Source organism: Polyodon spathula, chromosome 3 (assembly GCF_017654505.1).
Source record: "Polyodon spathula isolate WHYD16114869_AA chromosome 3, ASM1765450v1, whole genome shotgun sequence".
In the NCBI taxonomy this organism is placed as follows: Eukaryota; Metazoa; Chordata; class Actinopteri; order Acipenseriformes; family Polyodontidae; genus Polyodon; species Polyodon spathula.
The window spans coordinates 16,595,947-16,617,896 of NC_054536.1; the positions used below are offsets into that span (position 1 = coordinate 16,595,947).

The 21,950-nt window shown below is 36.7% G+C and overlaps 1 protein-coding gene across 3 annotated transcripts in view; it reads left to right on the plus strand.

Moving 5' to 3' along the window:
* The first annotated feature begins 357 nt into the window (after positions 1-357).
* Positions 358-21,950, plus strand: part of LOC121312777 (vacuolar protein sorting-associated protein 41 homolog) — a 67,902-nt gene continuing 46,309 nt past the window's right edge. For 2 of the 3 annotated variants that reach the window (XM_041244524.1, XM_041244525.1), the window contains exons 1-3: positions 358-413; positions 1,258-1,296; positions 8,251-8,358. In XM_041244524.1, the coding sequence (XP_041100458.1) occupies positions 375-413; positions 1,258-1,296; positions 8,251-8,358 (186 nt within the window). In that variant the 5' untranslated portion in view covers positions 358-374. Of the gene's footprint in view, positions 414-457; positions 491-1,257; positions 1,297-8,250; positions 8,359-21,950 lie in introns of those variants that run through there. The other variant, XM_041244526.1, reaches the window with a different exon arrangement.

The following is a 21,950-nucleotide window of genomic DNA, read 5'->3' on the forward strand; positions in this document are numbered from 1 at the left end:
TGGTTATGCTACATGTATTTCAAACATTCAACTGACTTACATTTCTGAAGTCAGGTGATGGCTCTCCACTTTTTTAAACCAGCTCACGATTTCTGCATTTTTCAACAGGCATATTAAGGTTTTTTTTTTATTTTATTTTTTTATTTTTTGTGTTTTTTTTTTTTTTAATGTATGCTCTATTTCTTACAGTTAGTCTTACCAGTTCACAGCTCGGCAGCATACTTTATGAAACTGAAAGTTATCCTTTTAGTTTTTTAGTTACCGATATATGTACCATACAAGCGTAGCTCATGCAGGCAATACATATTTTCAGACTAACGAAAAACTTCATTTCCCAGATTGCACAGTTATCTTCTTCCTGTTTTTATCATGTGATGTTCAACAGCTGCGCTATGGCGGAAGTAGAGGAGCTGGTAAACTATCTTTAGCGAATACTAGTTAAATAGAACTACTTTTGGAAATAATTAACTTTTTAAGAAAATCATTCTCTGTGCATAGGCTTTATTTAAAATGCAATTACAAATAGCTGTCTAAAAAGGTTACGCAGCATGAATACATTTTGAAGAAATTATTGTACTGTCAAATCATAGAACTTCAACGTATTGTGCTTCATACAAACATTTTTAGTTAATTTGATATCAATAACAAAATACGTGTTTTTTAAATTGATTTATTATTTTTTTAAAGCAACGGTATTAGATTGATGTGGATTCTTTGTAGGGTACTATTGGCAGAAGCTATTATTCGTGCTCAGGTTTCAAATTCCTTATGTTAGTTAGTGTCTGTGAGGATACAGTTGTCTTTAGATATTGTTTTTGTAAAACAGGACAGCTCAGATATGGTTAACAGCTACTGTAGCACTGGGAACAAGATGAGCTGTATTTGTAATACGTTGGTTTAGGAGTGAGTGGCCGCAATTATGGACACCCCTCCCCGGCACTGTATTAAGAACGTCTCTTAAACTTGAGCATAGAGATGCAAAAGTGAAGCCTCGCAAATCACTATATCACAGGTTCACAAAACAATTCAGATGAAACAGTAAAATAGTATACACTTGTCTGTTTTTACCATAAGTGTTAAACCATAAGTATGCTCATTGTATTCCTAGATAATGTTGTACATTCTAATATACATTATGAAACATGGGTCGTATTATAGCTATAGTAATTGCTGTAATATAGGTTTATTTTTTATGTCAAACCTCAGAATAACCCGGGGCTTAGATTTAATTATATGCTTCTTGTTTTGTTTTTTTAGGGACGAAAATCTAGTGACGAGTCCTCAGATGATTCAGAGGTAAGTTGCACAGTCTTACTGAATTTTAACTGTTAAACAGTGCCTGAAAAAAAACAAAACAAACAAAAAAAAAAAAAAAAAAAAAAAACGAATTTCCTTTATTTATGTGATGGGTAGATGCGGCGGTAACAAACAAGCCTTTGTTCGCTAATTTTAATGACATAACATAAAAATAACTTGCAGAACTTTAACCACAGGAGTGGTGTAATATAGAATGATTTATCATTTCATTAATGCTGGAAATGTGCTAACAGGTTGTTCTTGTAAGAGGGCCACAACTCTATGGAAATGAGATTATTTAAACAGCATGTGGCAGTAGAAATGTTATTCTTAATCCACCTGCAGTCAAAAAAGCAATGCATTTTTAATAACCCCCTTACTGTGTTTAAATTATACTTGGTTCACTAAGAATGCTGCCATGTTGAGCTTTTGAAACATTTTGACTGGGTGTTGTTTTTCTTCATGCATGAAATTATACTTAGAATCAAAATATAACATCTAGTCTTAAATGCCTTGGGTGGATACAAAAACAAAAAGGAACACAGTATGGTAATTTCATCTTATTGTATGTCTCTGGAGGTCTGTTTAGTGTGTTTGGTATATCCATCTTACTTATGTTTGCGGACGACAGTAGAAGTCTCTAGATTTTCCTCTTGTGTATTGATGGTTCTGCTGAAGGGATCTGAGTGTCGGTCCAAGGTCATGCTTGTTTAGATGCAGCACATCACTAAAAGCAATTGTTTTTTTTAAGTTACAACCCTACCAGTCTTCTAGTGTTTTCAAGTATGTTTGGTGCACAATATGTTAATTACATTTTTTTTGCACATAGGTCAAGTATCTTGTTAGTGCACTTATATGGGGTTGATTTCAATAACCTATACCTCATTATGAAATACAACATTTTTTTGTTTCTTTTTTAGTACAGTTGACTTTGAAGACATAAAAGCTTAATATTTGGAACATTGTTACTAAAGTATTTGGATTTGCTCGGTTTCAAATATAGTTTTATCAAAAATGAAAATATTAATTGAAGGAGGTGCAAAAAAATGGTTAATAAATAATTTGGATAATTGTTTTAAGAGTTGCTGACGGCATACCCTGCAAAACACTAGGAAATTACCAGTATGTATATTTTATTTGCCCTCAAACTACTTGCTCTCAGAATGCTTCTGATCATTTCTGTTAATTAACCTACTTGCAGAGGTAGCACAGTTCTTAGAACCACGTGTTCATCAAGTTATTAAATATTACTGGATTACTGCATACTTCTTATTTTCTTTTAATTTATTGACAAATTATCATTTTTATTTCTTTTCCCCCAATATGGAATGTCCAGTTATGTTTTTTCTCCTTACCACAGTGAGTCCCCACACAGCACAGCCATTATGATCTCTGATCTCACAAGCCCTGAGAAGAGAGACCAGCCCTGCCTCAATCCAGTCTGAATGTGCTTGTGTCTGGCCAGTAGGGTTCACTGTTGCGCAATGAGGAGAAGCAATCCTTGTCAGTTTCCCATCCCCCACTCCGGGAGTGTCAGAGCCAATGTGATGCCCCAGCAAATTCCGGCCTCTTTGCACAGCCTGGTCACAAACTGGTGCCGTCTAAGCTGTTTAACTCATCCTGCGCTCCCAGCGGCAGCGCTTTAACTGGATGATTTATCAGAACTGTTTTAAATTACATCTTTTTTTCATTTAGTCTGCAGGAATGTCATCTGTAAGAGAAAGATTTGCAGGAAGGAAACATGATAGCACCTGTTGTTAATGCAGTCTTCATAGCCAATAAAATACTGCAGGGCGTTAGTGGGTCAATAACATTGCCAAAAAAAAATAAAAAAATCTACCCCCTGTGTTGCATAATATAATAACATGTTATAAATGCATCTTTACTTATACTAAATAGTATTGTTATTAATAATCGTTGTTGGGGGTCCATAAGTGGCTCACCTGGTAAAAGCATGACCGCGTGGTGTGCAGGGTTTGCATGTTATTGGGGATCCCCAAGTGGCTCACCTGGTAAAAGCATGACCGCCTGGTGTGCAGGGTTTGCGTGTTATTGGGAGGTCCCTAAGTGGCTCACCTAGTGAACTCCAGCGTCTGGCTCGGTTGTGGGATCGAAGGATGCCCATTGAACCTTCAGTTCTCCTTAGCTGTGTGAGAAATTGCTATGGCGATGAAACTTTCTAACTTGGAGGGAAAACTGACGGTACCTAATGCAAATTAATAATGATAATAATAATAGTTGTCATTATCATAGTTTGGTAAACTGTAGTATTTTAATATAGTGTAGTATTTTAATGTATCCTTGTTGATTTACTTTGAATCATTTTCTGTTTGTTATCACATCCTTCTCTCTCTCTCTCTCTCTCTCTCTCTCTATATATATATAGATAGATAGATAGATAGATAGATAGATATATAGATATATAGATATATAGATATATAGATATCTAGATAGATAGATAGGAATTTCTGCTGTGCAACATATATTGAATGTAATCTAGTATGTGAGCGTAATGGGTGTTGTATTCCTTTTGGGTGTCCGATGAGAGATGAGAGACACACAGAGGGTTTGAAGTTGAAACACCACACAGGTGTCCAGGTTTTATTAAATCTCAGGCAGTCAGGTGCAGTGGTATGTGGCCGCCACTAGGGTACTAGCAATGGTATCCCTAGTATGGAAGGATATTGTGGCAATCCTCAAAGGCAGGGGGTTCTCACAGGTGGAGGTGGCACGCGAACCCGGGACTTCTCTCTCTGAAGCATAGCACTGTACAAAAGAGCTGGCTGTCTTGCAGGAGCTGGTGTCAAGCTTTTGTCTCCATATTTGCATCACCTACCAGCCCTGACCCCTACCCCCGTGCATGCTACAATATATACAAACATGTACATGGCAAAAACCTAAACACAGTGGAAAAAAAACAGCTATAACACAAAAGGTGGCTAAGCTTGGGATGTGCGTTTCTCCCGCACCAGGAACCTTCTCCCTAACACAAACTTAAATAAACTTTGGTGGGATTAAAATCTCTTAAATTATTCCCTATCCTATAATATATGCAGTTACCGCTGTTAGACATGCAGTGATAATCTTTAGCTCACCCTGGTTCCACACACAGTCTTGAGAGTTCTCCCCTTGTACCTCCAGGCTTGTCGAAGAAACAAACCAACAAAGAAGAACCAAGGACTGGCTTTCCAGCCCCTTTTTAAAGGCCGGTGACCAGGGTTAATTGATTCTTCAATTGTCACCTGCTCCACGTTCCTTTCAATTAGGCAGGGAAGGATGTTTAACCTCCCAGCCCTGCCGTATGCAAAATAAAAAATTTGTATGTGCAAATCAAACAAAACCATATTCTTTACAGGGGCAGGCCTCACCCCTGCCACAGTGAGGTTTGGGTGAAACAATTTTGATAAATTCTAAAGTGTGCTGTAGCTTTAAATTTTTTTTCCTGTAATTTAAAAAAAAAAAAAAAAAAAAAAAAAAAAAAAAAACTTCTGTGGAAGAAAGAAATGGATTTTTGTGCTGCTTTTACAAATATAAAGGGTCTAAATGTCACTCTTTTCATATCTAACTATTGCCACAAGTCTAGACTTGTGCGCGTTTTGCCAGGTTGTCATAGAAACACAGCTAACTGTCATATCAACTCAAGCTGTTGACGGTTATACTTGTGAGTTAGCAGGATTATTAAAATTTAACACAAATTATTGATTTTCTTTTTATGAACGGTTGCTCTGCGTACCTTTGGTGCTTCCATCTTATGAAAAACGAAAGCGTTCGGCCCATACAAAAATGTTCTTGCATCATACATAATCCTAGATGCCAGATCATTAATTTTCTGAAGCTTCCTTTTAATATGGCTGGGCTTATTTTGGCAGTTAATGTACATTTGAGAGATAGTATTTCAATGTCAGTTGTGCTTTTTGATAGAGGGGCATTCAATGTTCTTCTTGCTGTTGTAGTTGTATTTGGTTGGCAGGTGCTTCTCTCTCTAAGATGACCTGGTAACCTCATTGGCATGACAGGTGTTTCAGTTTTGTTGTCCAGCCAAGAATGTTTAAAATGAAAGAACAGGTGCCCACAGGTCTTTTCAGAATTGTATTGCTGAAAGAAGATTTTATTTCAAGGTCTAGTACTGTGTGTAGAGTAATTGGTATTAGGTGAGGGGCACAGGTATTTGAATTGCAGTAGCTTTGTACTATACAGAAAGCAGCTGTATTTATTTTTATCTGGTATTTCTTCCCTTTAAACCATTTCAGCTGTTGCAACATCACAAACTGATAAAACTGTTCACACCAGCTTTTTTTATAATATGATGTTTAAAAAGTTTGGTGTGAAGCAGTGTCAGTATTTTACATACCACTGTTCTGCTACTACTACTGCTACAGCTACTATGGCAACTAGAATCCCTGTTCCTTCATCCCAAATTCTGTGGCATGTCTTTAACACCCATTGGGCAGTTGTGTACATATCAGGACAATATGACGCTGCTACATCCTATATGACGCTGCGTCCCCAGCATACTCTCAGTATACAGGTAAGTTATAACGTTATTGGGCCAATTTGCGCTGTTGTTGTGGGAAAACCATTCACTGCAGAGCAGGGGAAGGAACCAAATGATGAGCAAGATAATTGGACGACCACCATGAGTCATAGAGGGCTCTGTAGATGACTCCTATCAGTGATACTGCTCAGTACGGCTAACATACTGTATTAGAGCTTCCATTAGTGACTTTCTAATTGCTCTGTATAAAAATAAACATTTTATTGAAATTGGACAAGCATTTTAGTAAAGTTTGTGTGTCTATATATTCATATAAATAACAGCCACTGAAACATTAAAATGAGAATTGCCCTGTGTGGCTTGACTTATCTAAATACAGTAGTGTACAATATAAATCATATACAGCTAATAAAGAAAGTTGTGTCAGTTCATGGAAGGTTTGTAACTTATACAGAGAATGAAATGTCTGGGAAATGAAGACAGCTGAATGAGAATAATACAAATCTGTGTGCTTTATAAGTCATATCCCGCCAGGCTTAGTCGGGCAAGACATATTTCAAATCGGAACTCTATAAACAGTCCAGCCTTCACACATGCCTTCAAAAGCATGCTTATTTGTTTCTCTGGAATGACTACAAGCTCACAATTTTTTATTCATCTTTGTCTTCACTGTAATTTCAGTGTTTTCTAACATTGTCAAAGAATAGGAACAAAACATTCCAGCAGACTGCAGTGTCCTAGTCGATATCACGAAGCCACCAGCTCCATTGGAGCGAATTACTGTAGCTCCTCATTTAGCAGCTTCGTCGTGGAGGGCAGGCACTGTGGAGAATGACAAATTAAAAACAAACGTGTGGCAAGGACTATTAAAATAAGCAAACAAACATCTTTTGGTCAGTTACCTTGAGGTTGAATTAAATACTGCTGTGTAATAACAAAGGGCTTCTTGTGATTCTATTGTATTTTTTGGTAAAAAGGTCTGCCTTTTATGGCACAGCAGGCTAATTGTCTTCCAGAGGTCTGGGTTTGAATCTGGATCAGGTTGCACATGAAGAGACTTTGGTGATCTTATCTTAACCCCAAGTCCATGTCACTACACCCCAACATGATTTGGTTGAATGATGGAATTCATCTTTAAGCATGGCTCCGTCAACAATGAAATCATGCACTTCATGGATGGTTTATGGGTCTCAATAATCCATTTCTTTCACTTCACAATGCAAATTTAAAATTTAAAACTAAAAATACTACTTTTTTTTTTTTTACTGTTAGTCTTTTTAAGTTTTTCTTTTTTACATCACTCGTTCAGCTGTTTAGAACCATTTTGTATTTTATTTTTATTTTAGTGATTGGTCCTACTCTATATAAAGGTGTGTTGAGTTGAGTTTGAGGGAGGCCCAGTCATCTCTGCTGTTATGCTGCTTTGCGTAAAGTTTGTGTACAGTATACAGAGGTCATGGTTCATGCTCCACAGGTGATTGGCCATTCACAATATATTTCTTGGGAGACAGAGAAATCTTTTTAGGTAGACCTACTGTTAAATATTCGGGAGGTACAAATCACCTGTTGTCCATAGAAATAGGAAACAGTATCCCTATGTCCCCTCAGCACTAATACCTAAAAACAAAACAACACACAAGTGTGGTTTATGAGTGGGAGGAATCAAATCTAGTTGTTTTGTGAATCGAAATTATGAAGTGTATCAGCTTTGCCGACTGTGACAAATACTGTACTGACGCTGGAGAAATGTGTGGGAGAAATACTGTAGGAAAGCCCTGTTCATAGAGGGCGAGGTGGTGTGTAAAAAAAAAAATGTATTAGGTGTTCTCTTGTAAAGCTGCGGCACATATAGCTAACTCTATACTGTTTAACATATTAAATGCATATTATAAATAAGAACACAGTTGTATTAAAAAAAAAAAAAAATGATTGCATGAATTAAAATCAATATATATATATTTTTTGTCATCTGCAACATCTGAAGTAAACAAGCTGCATCCTAGCTTTAGACATGTTATTTGGTTGCATCTGTCAGCAAAAATCAGCCCAAATGACCTGACCAGAAGCAAAAGTGAAACAGTAATTGCAAGATGTTAAATAATAAACAAAAACCTGTTTGGTTGCTTTCCTACAACTTACAGCATTGTCTGTGTTTTGTTTTAATATAAAGCTCGAGGTTTAAATGCTTTTTGTAGATATGTTCCATTGTGAAGGCCTTCAAGGTTAATTTAGTTTCTATGGTACCAGGGTAGACCTATTGTGACAAATAAACACACAATAAGCTTTAATTTTCAGTGTAAAAAAATGAGAATTTCATTTTAAATATATCATTATATAAAAGGACATTGGTTGACAAAGGTTCCAAGTAGTGACATGGGTTTAACACATTTCCTAATTAAATGTTTTGTCTTAATTGTGTCAAACCTGCACTGCTGACAGTCTTGTTTTAATTACCACAGGAAGAAGAAAATGAAGAGGAACCTAAGCTGAAGTATGAGCGCTTGACCAATGGTGTCACTGAGATACTGCAAAAGGATGCAGCCAGTTGCATGACTGTCCATGACAAGGTATCAGATTTGTGTATTATTTATTTGGTTAATGATTTAAATTCTGATTTAGTTTTCACCAAGTAACTGTATTGTTCAGTAAGCAATTAATGCATTCTTTATACAATTTCTTAAGCTTGCCACCCAGTGGGAAAATATGAATTTAAACAGGCAAGACCTACACAAGACTTTTGATATGTTAACTACTGTACATTACTGTATTTCAGGCTTCGATTTGGAATAAAAACACATTTTTGAAAGATAATGCAACCATTTAAAAGAAATAAGAATTAGCCTAGTAGCCTTAAATCAGTTTAAAAAAAAAAAAATCCTGCAATATATACTCACAACCTGTATAAACCCATAAACACATATCTGGCATTGCATTTCTTTCTCAGACTGCATAGAATGACAACTTTTGAGTTTTGGCTGATCTTCAGTGGATAAGGATAATGTGCATATATGAAAAAAGCCCATATTCAGTGTTGTCAGTGAATATGCTATGGATGCGAGCAATGAAATAAAGCACAAAACTAATTCTACAAGAGACACACAAAACACACTACAGTCATCCAAAAGAAAGAAAGTAGAAAAGCTTCATTTGTTTCAGAGTATATTACAGTTTATGTAGGAAAGTATGATAAATGAATACACAAAGTCAAGGCAGTCACCAGTGTGAAAGCTTTGTATTTAGGGGCGTATAGCCAGCTGCCACAAGATATTTTTTGGCTAAACAAGTTTTAAACAAAATCCTATCTTCAAAAAATATTTACTTTTATTTATGTATTTAATATGGAGGGCTCATATTTGATGCAGTGTGCTGCAACTATATGTAGATGGATTTTCAGTCCGGTATTGCTGGCCCAATTATATTCTAGGTAGTATATGCTGACAATTCAGAAATTAAGAGAGACTAATATGTTTGTATCTTGCTGCTATTAGCAGCCCTAAGGACATGCTGTTGCACCTCAGTGAGCACATCCTGATGCAATACATTTTAAATGTAATAAAGGCTTCGGTATGGAGTATCTTTATTAGTGTTGGGTGCTTTGCAGTCTTTTAGAATGGCAACTTGAATACATGAACTGAAACTTGACTTGTAAAACAAAATAAGACACCTAAATAAAATAGAAATTATAATTTTCATGGCAGAACTAACATGTCTGGATGCACTTGGCACAGAATTATCATATACATTCTGTAATGTAGTAATAATAACTACTTCCACCTGAGGAAGGATGGTACAGTATGTAGTCAGCATGTACTATTTATCCACACGATTTTACCAAAACTTTGGAAAAATGGCCCTTGTAATAAATAACATTGTAGTTGCAGGCTGCATACAATATGCAGTCAGTAAATAAATAGTAAATTATTAAAATAAATGAAAAACACTACAAGATAAAAACTTAGGGCAATAACAGGGACAAAAATAATCCTTATTAAAAGTAACTTTCAGGAAAAAAACATCACAATTGTGGTCAGTTCCATGTCAGTTAACCAGCATGTGACCAGCTGACCTCTGGTTCATGATTAATAGATTTGCAGTACATACGTTTTGATTCAACGTGAGTAGAATTCCACCGTAACAATGCAGAAACATGAAAATGTTGGTAAGATATTAAAACATGAATATATGCAAGTAGCCTCATCATTGGCACTGGAGATGGAGTACTGTGGTGCCTTTCCCAATCAGATCTTAAATATAATATTTGATGAATATTATTACCCAGTCCTTGGTTAATAGAGTTGGTTGTATGTCCCATGTACAACACGCACCTCTGTAAAGCATATATCATGTATACTGCCCAATCATAAAACATAACAGTGAAGAATGTTATGTACTATACACCTTTATGGTTGTTTTGGTAATTTAGACTGATACATTTCTGGGGGAAAAAAAAAAAAAAAAAAAAAAAAAATCACATTTTGTGCATATTTACAAAACAGGACTTCAAACTGAAGTTTTGCCTTGGGAACCAATCTCTGCAGCTGATGACTACAATGAAAACGGCATGATTATAGTTTTGATATGTGGCAAGTACATTGTCACATATTTTAGATATGTACAAATCATTATTTTTTCATTAGCAGTAAATGGTGGATTTTCTACTGCAGTCAAGTAAGCTGCATTAAATTTCATTTTTAATGCCTGTGGCAGGAAATGGCATTGCGGTACCCTCAGGCTAGAAGGAGGAAGCACACACAGGTCAAGTAACTGCAGTTCAAAGGCGCAGCGCACGCCTTTTTTATTTTAAATAAAAAAATAAATAAAATATTTAAACAAAACAAACACTGCTCACAGAGCAAAACAAAAAGATGACCAAAAACAAATCGCGAACACAAAATACAAAAATAGGTCAGGCTGGGTGATCACCTTCACTGTTCCTATATCGTGCTGTTTTAAATTAATCTCTCCTCCGTCCAACTAGTTTGTAATTATTCTATTACCCCTGGGCCACAATCTGCATGAGTTCATTAATTTGTGTGACTGCCGGCTAGCTTAACAACGCACTAGCCGACAGCCACACATTACCACAAGGTTTTTAAAACAGCAACTGGCAGAGGACGAGCTGCCAGTTTCGTCTCTGCCAGAACAAAATAAAAACAATAACAAAACAAATGCACGGCGTTCCGCCGTCATATATATGCAAAATAAAACACAATACAATAAACAAATAAACAAATACAAAATAACACAGGGGCAGAGGAGGAGACCCCGTTCTAAAATAAATACTGAACAGGGCTGCTTGCCCTCTTACACTGCCCTACATTTTTCCTCTCAGCAGTTAATTCAGTAGTGCATTGCTCTACCTGTGCCAGAGTAGGTGTACACCTCCTTCCCTTTCTGCTTTCACTGTTCTTCAGAGTTTATTTTTAGGTTGTGTTAGCATGTTGACACAGCCTAAGAAATTACTCTGCTGTTAACTTGGTGAACACAGTGCTATAGTTGTGTACGATACTTAAAAAAAACATAAATATAAGTACAATAGCAAAGCAGGGAAAACGCAACAAATTAATGGCTGAAAACTGGGACAATCCAAGGAAGCCTGGTAACTCTAAGTTGGCAGCACTCAGCAAATTTGTGCACCGTAGAAAAAAATATCTCGTGTAATATTTGCAATTTTACTTATTCTTGATTTTTTGTTTAATGTCTGAATAGATCTAATCCCAAAGGTGATTGGCTACTTTTGTAATTACGCTGTGAATACGAAGTCATTACAAGTGACTACATTGTTATTACTACATTAACGACTACATTAACAAAATTACCAGGCCCCAAACTGGGGTTACCATATTTCATTTTCAGCTAATGTTAATACAACTCCTTTCAGACATCTGTATTTGATCAATTGTTACCCTCCTAATTGCAATTCAGTTTTAAACATGTGATATGCTGGCTTTTTATTTTTTTATTTTTTTACAGACTGACGTCATAGTGCACTCATAAATACTGACACGTTTTTAAATGAGAGGAAGTATTTGTGGGGTTACAGGCGCCAATGGCTCCTAAACCACAAACAACAATTCCAACAAAATATTTTTGTTGCATTTCTGACCATTTTAGTTGCAGTTTGGAGCTAAAATAAACTAACTCTGGAAAACAACGTAAATATTCATGCAAATGCAAAAATAAAGCATGTTAATGTTTTTGAAAATGATCATGTTTACAGTAAAACACCGCTTTGAGACCATGATTTAAGTCTACTTCTTTACAATCCTGATGTTGTTATTGAAGGCAATGTAAAGTCACTTTCAATATTAAGACCATGCCTGTGTTCAGTATTAGAATGTGCATTATACTCGTGTAATTATGGTAATGGCTTTTGCAAATATTGAAAATTATGCAGCAGGTTGGCAAGATTTGCGATGGCATAAAATAATTTTTCCTGCCCAATTTATAATCATATTATAATTGCAGATGCAACAGTGGGCTTGATATAAAAAGGCATGTGTAAAACTGGTCTTAATTATGCCACACTGCTCTTTTTTAAATTTATAATTAACACTCATCAATACCTGCAAATGTTGTATAACCAATTAAAAATGAATGATACAGATGAAACTCATTATATGCTATTTGGAAGTGGATAATATAATTCCGCAACTCTTGTTTTGATCTGTCCACAGCAGCTTATAAAGTGAAAGATATTTTTCCCTCTTTAGATTTTTTTTTATTTATTTTTTTTTTCATTTTTAAGGCATCGTATTTTCACCAGGGACTGTCTGCACTGGATGACTAATCGCCATGGCACTGGTGCATTCAAGCAGGCCTGTGCGGTGGAATAGTCATACCTAGTTATGTCTGCTCACCTGATGTTTTATTAACCAGTATTGATTTTTTTTTTACCCACGGGACTTTTTTCTTCCTGAAAAAAGGCAACCTTGCAGGAGTGAAAGACATTGCAGGGCTGAATTTCTAATGAGCCTCCTCTTTCCTCTTTTTGTCTCTCTTTCTCTCTCTCTCTCTCTCTCTCTCTCTCTCTCGCTCTCTGTCTCTCTGTGCTTCCCGTCCTTCCTTAATGCAGCTTCATAACATAAGTGCTTGAATTGGAATTTAATTTAAGCAATTCCATTTTGATAAATCCTTTTAAACCTGATCTTACTGGAAGGTTTTTTTTTTTTAAGATTGTGCAGCATGGGCTAACATGCTTAGCTGTGCCTGTAAATATAAGCATTTCATTATAGACTGCACTGAAGCATGTTCAGGTGCACTACAGATCCAGGAGGAGGTTTAGGAGCACAGTTTGATTAATGCCAAAAGCCTCACCCGCGAGGATTGGTTAGGGTGTTGGGAGTGTTTGGTTTGGATTTGGGTCCGGGGATTTGGGGGGGGGATGGCCAAAAAATTAAAATAAACAATTAGTGAGGGGATATAAAATATGAATTTTAAGTTGACAAAATAAAAACCGGTTTTTAATTTATATTTGTTACACTCCTGATAGTTTATACTTAAATTCAACTGTTTTATTTATCAGCATGTTTTTTCCTCTGTGGAGCAGTTTACTCAAGGCACAAGTGGCTGACACTTTGACTACATATGCTCTTGTAACTGTAGCACTGGTATTACCAACTAGAGATATTTTTAAATCATCTTGGGCCTTGTCCTTATTGCTTTCCATAACTAGCTCTGCATGTTACATAAGTTGTGTGCTTGGCTTTTATTTACCTTTCTCCACTGGAGGCCTGTGCTTGAAACCAGAGCTCAGGTCACAAGTGAAATGAGTTTGATGGTCTCAACTAGAGGCCCTAAGTAGATATTGGGCCAGTCTGCAACTGCCAGTCTGCTTGAGAGCATCTCAGGACTAAATGGCATGGGGTGTTCAGGTCAGGATGGAGTGTACTCACAAGGCTTTAAAATCAGAACCTGCAAGCCTTGTGTGCATTTTTAAAACACATGTTATTGTTTCTGTTATATTCTGGTTTGCGTAAACAAAGATTGGATGTGTTTTACTGTTTAGTGTTGCATATTAAAACTGCAATTCGAAGGACTGGTGGGGCCTGCTATCACACAGTACATACCGCTTTTTTACAGATGTATCCCAGCTGCCATTCATATCCTAACTCAATCACTTTCATCCTATGCCTAATGATTCATTTATTACAGACACAGCAGTATATATAGTCAGTGGTTGGAATTTCTGGCCTGTGATTGGTAAAAATAGATTGAACTATTGCCCTAACATCTTTAAGCCACCTGGCAATAGTATCCATCTGTCATGTGATTGGTTGACATCACTGTCAGTCCCACCCCTTTTCAAAGGAATGCCCTCCAGCTCCACTCCAACAATAAGATACTGTAAAATGGAAAAAAAAAAAACCTGCGGCTTTGGGCATTATAGCCCCCTGTCGGTAACAATAGTCTTCCCTCGGGGCAATGAATTTCCACTATAGCCCTCCTCTCCAGTCCATATTTACTTATATATATATATATATATATATATATATATATATATATATATATATATATATATATATATATATATATATAACATAAATAGAATAGAATAACTATTTCTTCACACTCTGCTGCTGAGTGCCATTTAAACATATGGTTTAAAAGAAGGTGAATTCCTTGTGGCTGTTAAAAAATGATAAACAACCTAATTATATTCCTGTGTTTTGGTTCCAGTAAAACAATAGTGTTGTTCTACTTTATAACAGTTCATTGAAGTCTGGAGTAAATGCAGTGATTAAAAAAAAAAAAAAAAAAAAAATTCCCCCTTCCGCCCTGCTGTCAAATCAACTGAGGGGAGTGCAGTTGTTGAAAACAAAAAAAAAAAAAAAAACTTCTTGTCCAAGGGACACAATGCTAGAAAAAAAAAATCTGCTTGCCCCCTCCCCGTCGCACAAAACACACACAAAAAAGTGGATTATAACTTGTATGATTTTGGTTTTATTTAACAGTGAACACAGTCAATCAATTAGTGATTAACAGGGACGGTTCTATTCTTGTAGCTTAACTGGGTCACTGGTAAATTCCGTTAAATACACAACAGGTTCCCCATGACTCCACCTCGCCTCAACAAATTTATAGCATAATAAGGAAGTGTTCCTTTCAGTGAAGTTTGGAACACATTTGCTCGTAAATTTAAGTAACATACTAAGAGTACAGCTATAACAAGTGATACTTGGGAGTTATTCAAATAAATATAGCTTCTGCCTGTTTTTTTTTTTTTTTTTTTTTTTTCCCCCACTTTCTCTGTACATTGAAAATCCAAGTCCTGATGTACAGGTGTTTTAGCTTGTTGCATGACAGATACATAATCACTGCCAACTATTACTGCTGCTTTGTTCCAAGTTTCTTTGCATTTTTTACTTTATATGTTATTTTTTTAATGGTGTAAACATTTTCTAGGTATTTTTGGCTAACTGTAACACTGCTGGAGCAGGGTGGTCCTGGCTTCATACCATGATGGCTTTTCAAAAATATAAAAAATAAAATATGGGGAAGGGCAACATTCTTTCCCTGCATTACTCTCACCTGAAAGTAAATACATAAACTAATTAATACATAAACACATTGTAATGAGATTTACAGTCTGTATTTTAATTTAAAATAATAATACATTGTTGTACAGATAATCTCATATATAAGCATTTAATTAATATCATTATAAACATATTTGCCAATCTTCATATTCATAATCGATGGATTGTGCATCTCCAATAAATAACTAATACCCCTTCTGTTCAAATTTAGTTTATATATATATTACACACGCATATACAGCTCTGGAAAAAATTGAGACCACTGCAAATTTTTCTTAAATCAACATCTCTACATGTATGGCAGCCATTCCATTCCCGTGTCTGTTGAATTCCAACACAGGCACACCTCATTCTGCTGAATGAGGTACTGATTAGGGGATCACCTGAACCAAATCTTATTTAACGAGGAAAAGTATAAAAACCACTCCTGTGATCATCACTATCCTCTTGCAATAGGACCAGCTGGATGGCAAAACAGTGCTATTAGTACCTCAAAAGTAATTGGAATCAAAAAATAACTATTGACCAGTTGAAAAGGAAAGTTTTGAGTGAGGAAAAGAAGGGTTAAATTCTGGCTTTACTGGCAGAGGGATACGGTGAGCGTCGGGTTGCTTCCATCCTTAAAATTTCAAAGACGGCGGTTCATAAGAACAAGGTCAAGCAGCACACATTGGGGACAACAAAGCAACAGACCGACAGAGGGCGAAAACGACTCTCCACTGACCGGGATGACCACCAACTCATTCGAATGTCACTCAGCAACCGTAGGATGACATTAAGTGACCTACAAAAAGGATGGCAAACGGCAGCTGGGGTGAAGTGCACGGCGAGGAAGGTTCGAAACAGGTTCCTAGGGGCAGGGCTGAAGTCGTGCAAAGCTAGAAAAAAACCCTTCATCAATGAGAAGTAAAGACGAAACAGGCTGAGGTTTGCAAAAGACCATAAGGATTGGACCGTAGAGGACTGGAGTAAGGTCATTTTCTCTGATGAGTCCAATTTTCAGCTTTGCCCAACACCTGCTCGTCTAATGGTAAGACGGAGACCTGGAGAGGCCTACAAGCCACAGTGTCTTGCACCCACTGTGAAATGTGGTGGAGGATAGGTTATGATCTGGGGGTGCTTCAGCAAGGCTGGAATCGGCAGATTTGTCTTTGTGAAGGACGCATGAATCAAGCCAAGTACAAGGTTGTCCTGGAAGAAAACTTGCTTCCTTCTGCTCTGACAATGTTTCCCAACTCTGAGGATTGGTTTTTCCAGCAGGACAATGCTCCATGCCAGACAGCCAGGTCAATCAAGGTGTGGATGGAGGACCACCAGATCAAGACCCTATCATGGCCAGCCCAATCTCCAGACCTGAACCCCACTGAAAACCTCTGGAATGTGATCATGAGGAAGATGGATGGTCACATGCCATCAAACAAAGCTGAGCTGCTTGAATTTTTGCGCCAGGAGTGGCATAAAGTCACCCAACATCAATGTCAAAGACTGGTGGAGAGCATGCCCAGATGCATGAAAGCTGTGATTGAAAATTAGGGTTATTCCACCAAATATTGATTTCTGAACTCTTCCTAAGTTAAAACATTAGTATTGTGTTGTTTACAAATGAATATGAATTTGTTTTCTTTGCATTATTCGAGGTCTGACAACACTGCATCTTTTTTGTTATTTTGATCAGTTGTCATTTTCTGCAAATAAATGCTCTAAATGACAATATTTTTATTTGGAATTTGGGAGAAATGTTGTCAGTAGTTTATAGAATAAAACAAAAATGTTCATTTTACCCCAAACACATACCTATAAATAGTAAAACCAGAGAAATTCGCTCATATTACTGAATTACAAATGGTACATTGAAATTTTGTTCTGTTCGGTATTTTTTTTTAAAACACTTAAACTCAAAATCAATTATTGTAAGGTGACATTGGTTTTATGTTGGGAAATATTTTTAAGAAAAATTGCTTGCATAAGTATTCAACCCCCACACATTAATATTTGGTAGAGCCACCTTTCGCTGCAATAACAGCTTTAAGTCTTTTGGGGTAAGTATGTACCAGCTTTGCACACAGTGTCGGAGTGATTTTGGCCCATTCTTCTTGGCAGATTTGCTCCAGGTTGTTCAGGTTGTTTGGATGACGCTTGTGGACCGCAATTTTCAAATATTGCCACAGATTCTCAGTGGGATTGAGATCAGGACTTTGACTGGGCCACTGTAGGACATTCACCTTTTTGTTCTTGAGCCACTCCAATGTTGCTTTGGCCTTGTGCTTGGGCTCATTGTCCTGCTGAAAGGTGAATTTCCTCCCAAGCTTCAGTTTTTTAGCGGACTGGCAGATTCTCTTGCAGTATTTTCCTGTATTTTGTACATTCCATTCTTCCTTCAGTTGTAATAAGATGCCCAGTCCCTGTTGATGAGAAGCATCCCCACAGCATGATGCTGCCACCACCATACTTCACATTAGGGATGGTGTGTCTTGAGGCATGAGCAGTGTTAGGTTTGCGCCACACATAGCACATTGAGTTTTGGCCAAAAAGCTCTATCTTGGTCTCATCTGACAACAAAACCTTTTCCCACATCGCAGCTGGGTCACTCTCATGCTTTCTGGCAAACTCCAGACGTGCTTTCAGATGGTAATTTTTCAGTAACGGCTTCTTTGTTGCCACCCTTCCATACAGGCCAGTGTTATACAGAGCTCTTGATATGGTTAACTGGTGCACCATTACTCCACTCCCAGCCACTGAACTCTGTAGCTCCTTCAAAGTGATTGTTGGCCTCTCTGTGGTTTCTCTCACAAGTCTCCTTCTTGTTTGAGCTCTGAGTTTTGAGGGATGGCCTTTTCTTGGCAGTGCCTGGGTGGTGTGATGCAGCTTCCACTTCCTGATTACACTATGTAACACAATTTTTGTTCCTGGGTAGTAAGTGTTATTTCATAATTGCTTATGCCTCAAAAGTATAGAAAATGGCTATTATTCCCCACAAACTTTGCTTTTGTGACCAGGACAGTGATATTTCAAAATATCACTGTTTCCAATGGGAAAATGGGCAAATGTGTGTCTTTTCGTTCACATAAAGTCAGAAATAAACAACATATGAATCCAAATGAACATGTATTTATACTAAAGCAATACAAAGATGACTACAAAAGATTTAGAAGTGAGTTGTTTTTCGAGATTTACAATTATACTGTAAATACAGTATAAATGTAAATCTCGAAAAACTACTCACTTTACAATAATTGATTCTGAGTTTCAGTGTTTAAAAATAAAATATCAAACAGAACGAAATTTCAATGTACCATTTGTAATTCAGTAATGTGAGAGAAGTGGCCAGGGGTGTGAATACTTTTGCAAGCCACTGTGTATGTGTAATATATATATATATATATATATATATATATATATATATATATAAATATATATATATATTTTTAAATTTACATCCTAAATTTTACATTTTTTATACCTTGTACCATGTGATCCCATCGTTGTGATTTTATCTTTCTTTTTTTTAGGAATGTAAAAAAACGGTCCTTTCAGACAGGACTTTTTGAAGATTTGTCATTTAAACTTCTAAGATAGGGTTGTTCATGTACGAACTGGTGTTTCATCTGAAACATATATTATAAATATATATATATATATATATATATATATATATATATATATATATATACACTATACACACATAAACACACACACACACACACACTACTGTTGAAAAGTTTTAGAACACCTCAATTTTTCCAGTTTTTATAGAAATTTACGCAGTTTAATGTCGCACTGTACTCTAAAATTAAAGCATAGAACAAATAAACAATTGGAGATAAAAAAGAAATCATGGAATCGTTTTGTTTAACAAAATTTCATCTAAATTTTTGACTCATCAAAGTAGCCACCTTTTGCAGATATAAGAGCCGAACACACTTGTGGCATTCTTTCTATAATGGAAATCAAATATTGTTCGGAAAGTTCTTCCCAACACTGTTGCAGAAGTTCCCACAAATGTGTTGCACTTGTAGGTTGCTTTGCTTTCACCCTTCTGTCCAGTTCATCCCAAACCAGCTCGATGAGGTTTAAGTCTGGAGACTGTGCTGGCCATTCCATGATTTGAAGCCTACCGTCTTGTTCTTTTCTTCTAAGGTGGTTCTGACATAGCCTGGAGGTATGTTTTGGGTTATTATCTTGCTGTAGGATGAACCCTTGACCAACTAGGCGTATACCAGAGGGTATTGCATAGTGCTGCAAAATGCTGTGGTAACCGTTTTGGTTCAGGGTGCCACTCACTCTGTGCAAGTCGCCGACTGGATCCAGCAAAAGAGCCCCAGACCATCACGCTTCCTCCTCCATGTTTGACAGTTGGTGTCACACACTGAATAACCATCCTTTTGTCTACTCGACGGCATACAAAAACCCTGCTTGATGAACCGAAGATTTCAAATTTTGATTCATCGGTCCATAAGACCTTCTTCCAGTCTTCAGTAGTTCACTGGCGGTGCTTCATGGCCCAGGCAAGCTTCTTTTTCTTATTTTGCCATCTTAGCAATGGCTTTCTTACTGCCACTCGACCTGTCAAACCTGCAGCTCGAAGTCTTCTCTTCACAGTTGAAACTGAGACTTGCTTACTTCAACCAGTGTTAAGCTGTGCTTGAAGCTGTTGTCCTGTGAGCCGCCTATCACGCAAGCTGTTGACTCTCAGAAACTTGTCTTCTGATTCTGTTGTGGCTTTGGGTCTGCCAGACCTCTTCCTGTCAGAGTTTTCTCCAGTTTCCAAGTGCCTTTTGATGGTGTAGGAAACTGTACTCACTGACACCTTGGCTTTTTTTGCAATTTCTCTAAAGGAAAGACCTATACTTTTAAGGGTTATAATGGTCTGTCTGTCTGTCTGTCTTCCTTTGTTAATTGCCCCTTTTTCTCGCCATTATGATAGCAATATACTACTTCCTGCAGTATAATACTGTCCAGATAATACATAAGAGGGTGTAGTAACACAGTCTGTTCTAACACTGCTTTTATACAGACAGAGGGTTTGTAAGTAATCAACAAAAGTTGGGATACCTGTGGGAATTGTTAGCATCAACTTCCAAGGCTTAATTTACTTCCATTGCTGCAGAACAGCTGTAAGTTGTTAACCCATTACTTGTTCCCTGAAAAAGGCCTTTTTGTATAACTCTGAAATGTACATTATTTTTCAGCTTTTGGTAACCTAAACTTTTTTTTTATCCTCTGGCAGTTTAACGCTTACCTTTGTACTATTTCAGGTTATTCACTAGACTTGCACTGCTTAAATTTCATTAAAAACTGGAAAAATGGTAAACAATAAAATGTTTGTTTGTAGATACTAGACTATTTCAATTCAGTTTTCAGAAACTTGTGTGGATCTCAAGAAATCTACACAGAGTGTTTTTTCTAGCAATAGAACATACATGGGAAAATTAAGAATTGTCCAACGGGCAAAGTATAACTACAAAAGTTGTTGTCCCTCACACAGATGTTGTTGTCGTGCAATATGAATTACACACCACTGCAACTATACCAGGTAGGGACTTGGATTTGGTGTGATTCTAGATGCAAGAAACATGTACTGTATGTCTTTGATATACAGTAAATGTATACAGATATACAGATAGATATGTCTACTAAAGAAACGCTGTTTCCATTTTTTTGACACATTGCTTTTTTCAAAAATGGGTGGTATATTTTAAAAATACATTCACAAACAGATGGGTTCAGCAGGTAGTACCCTACATCTGAAATGATATTTATCAAGCATCAATCTGTTTTTAAAGAAAATTTGAAATTTGAAATTCAGTTTTGAATGTTTTTTTTTTTTTTTTTAAAGCAAAAAGAAAAATGTAAGCAAGCAAGTAGTCAAATCACACAACGTGGCAAATTGAAAACCTATGGGCATGTCTGTATGTACCTGAAATGCATTTATTATGTTTATGTAGTCTGAATAGTATAAAACACCATTTCACAGTGCTGTGTTTTTAATAAATAGGGTATCCCCAGCAATTTCACAGTTTTTGCTCCAGAGGATGTTTTGCTGCTTGCCTCTCAGGCTGCATTTTTAATTCCCTGCCACAGTCCATCAGCCAGTGTGTACAGACTGCAGACACACCATTTGTTGTCAGCAGACGAAGGCACCTCATACCTCATTCTGACAGCTAACTTGCACTACCACTACAATACAAGTTAAGAACCTTTTTTCACTAGAGTTCTGCTAAATTTATCAGTATATATGATAGGCACAGAAGTACATATACCATGTTTCTGCAGGCATCCAACTTGAGCAAGCCTGATCTGAACAGTAGTTTGCACATCTCTGTCACATTTTTTCTTGAAACGTGTATATCAAAGTTGTCCGAGGCACAATGTAATATACAAAAAATACCTGTGATTATGTACAGTAGTACACACTTATTTAAACTTTTTTTTTTTTGGTAAGTGAACTGTCAGATTTAAATATCCTTCCTGTTACCCCTACATTATGACATGTATAAGAGCTGTACAACTGACTGCAGGGACGACATATTTCACAATCTTTGACAGAGGGTTGATAGCAGGCAATTAATATTGATTGTTTTGGCAGGTTGTCAGGATGTGAGTGGTGCGGGTAATGATCC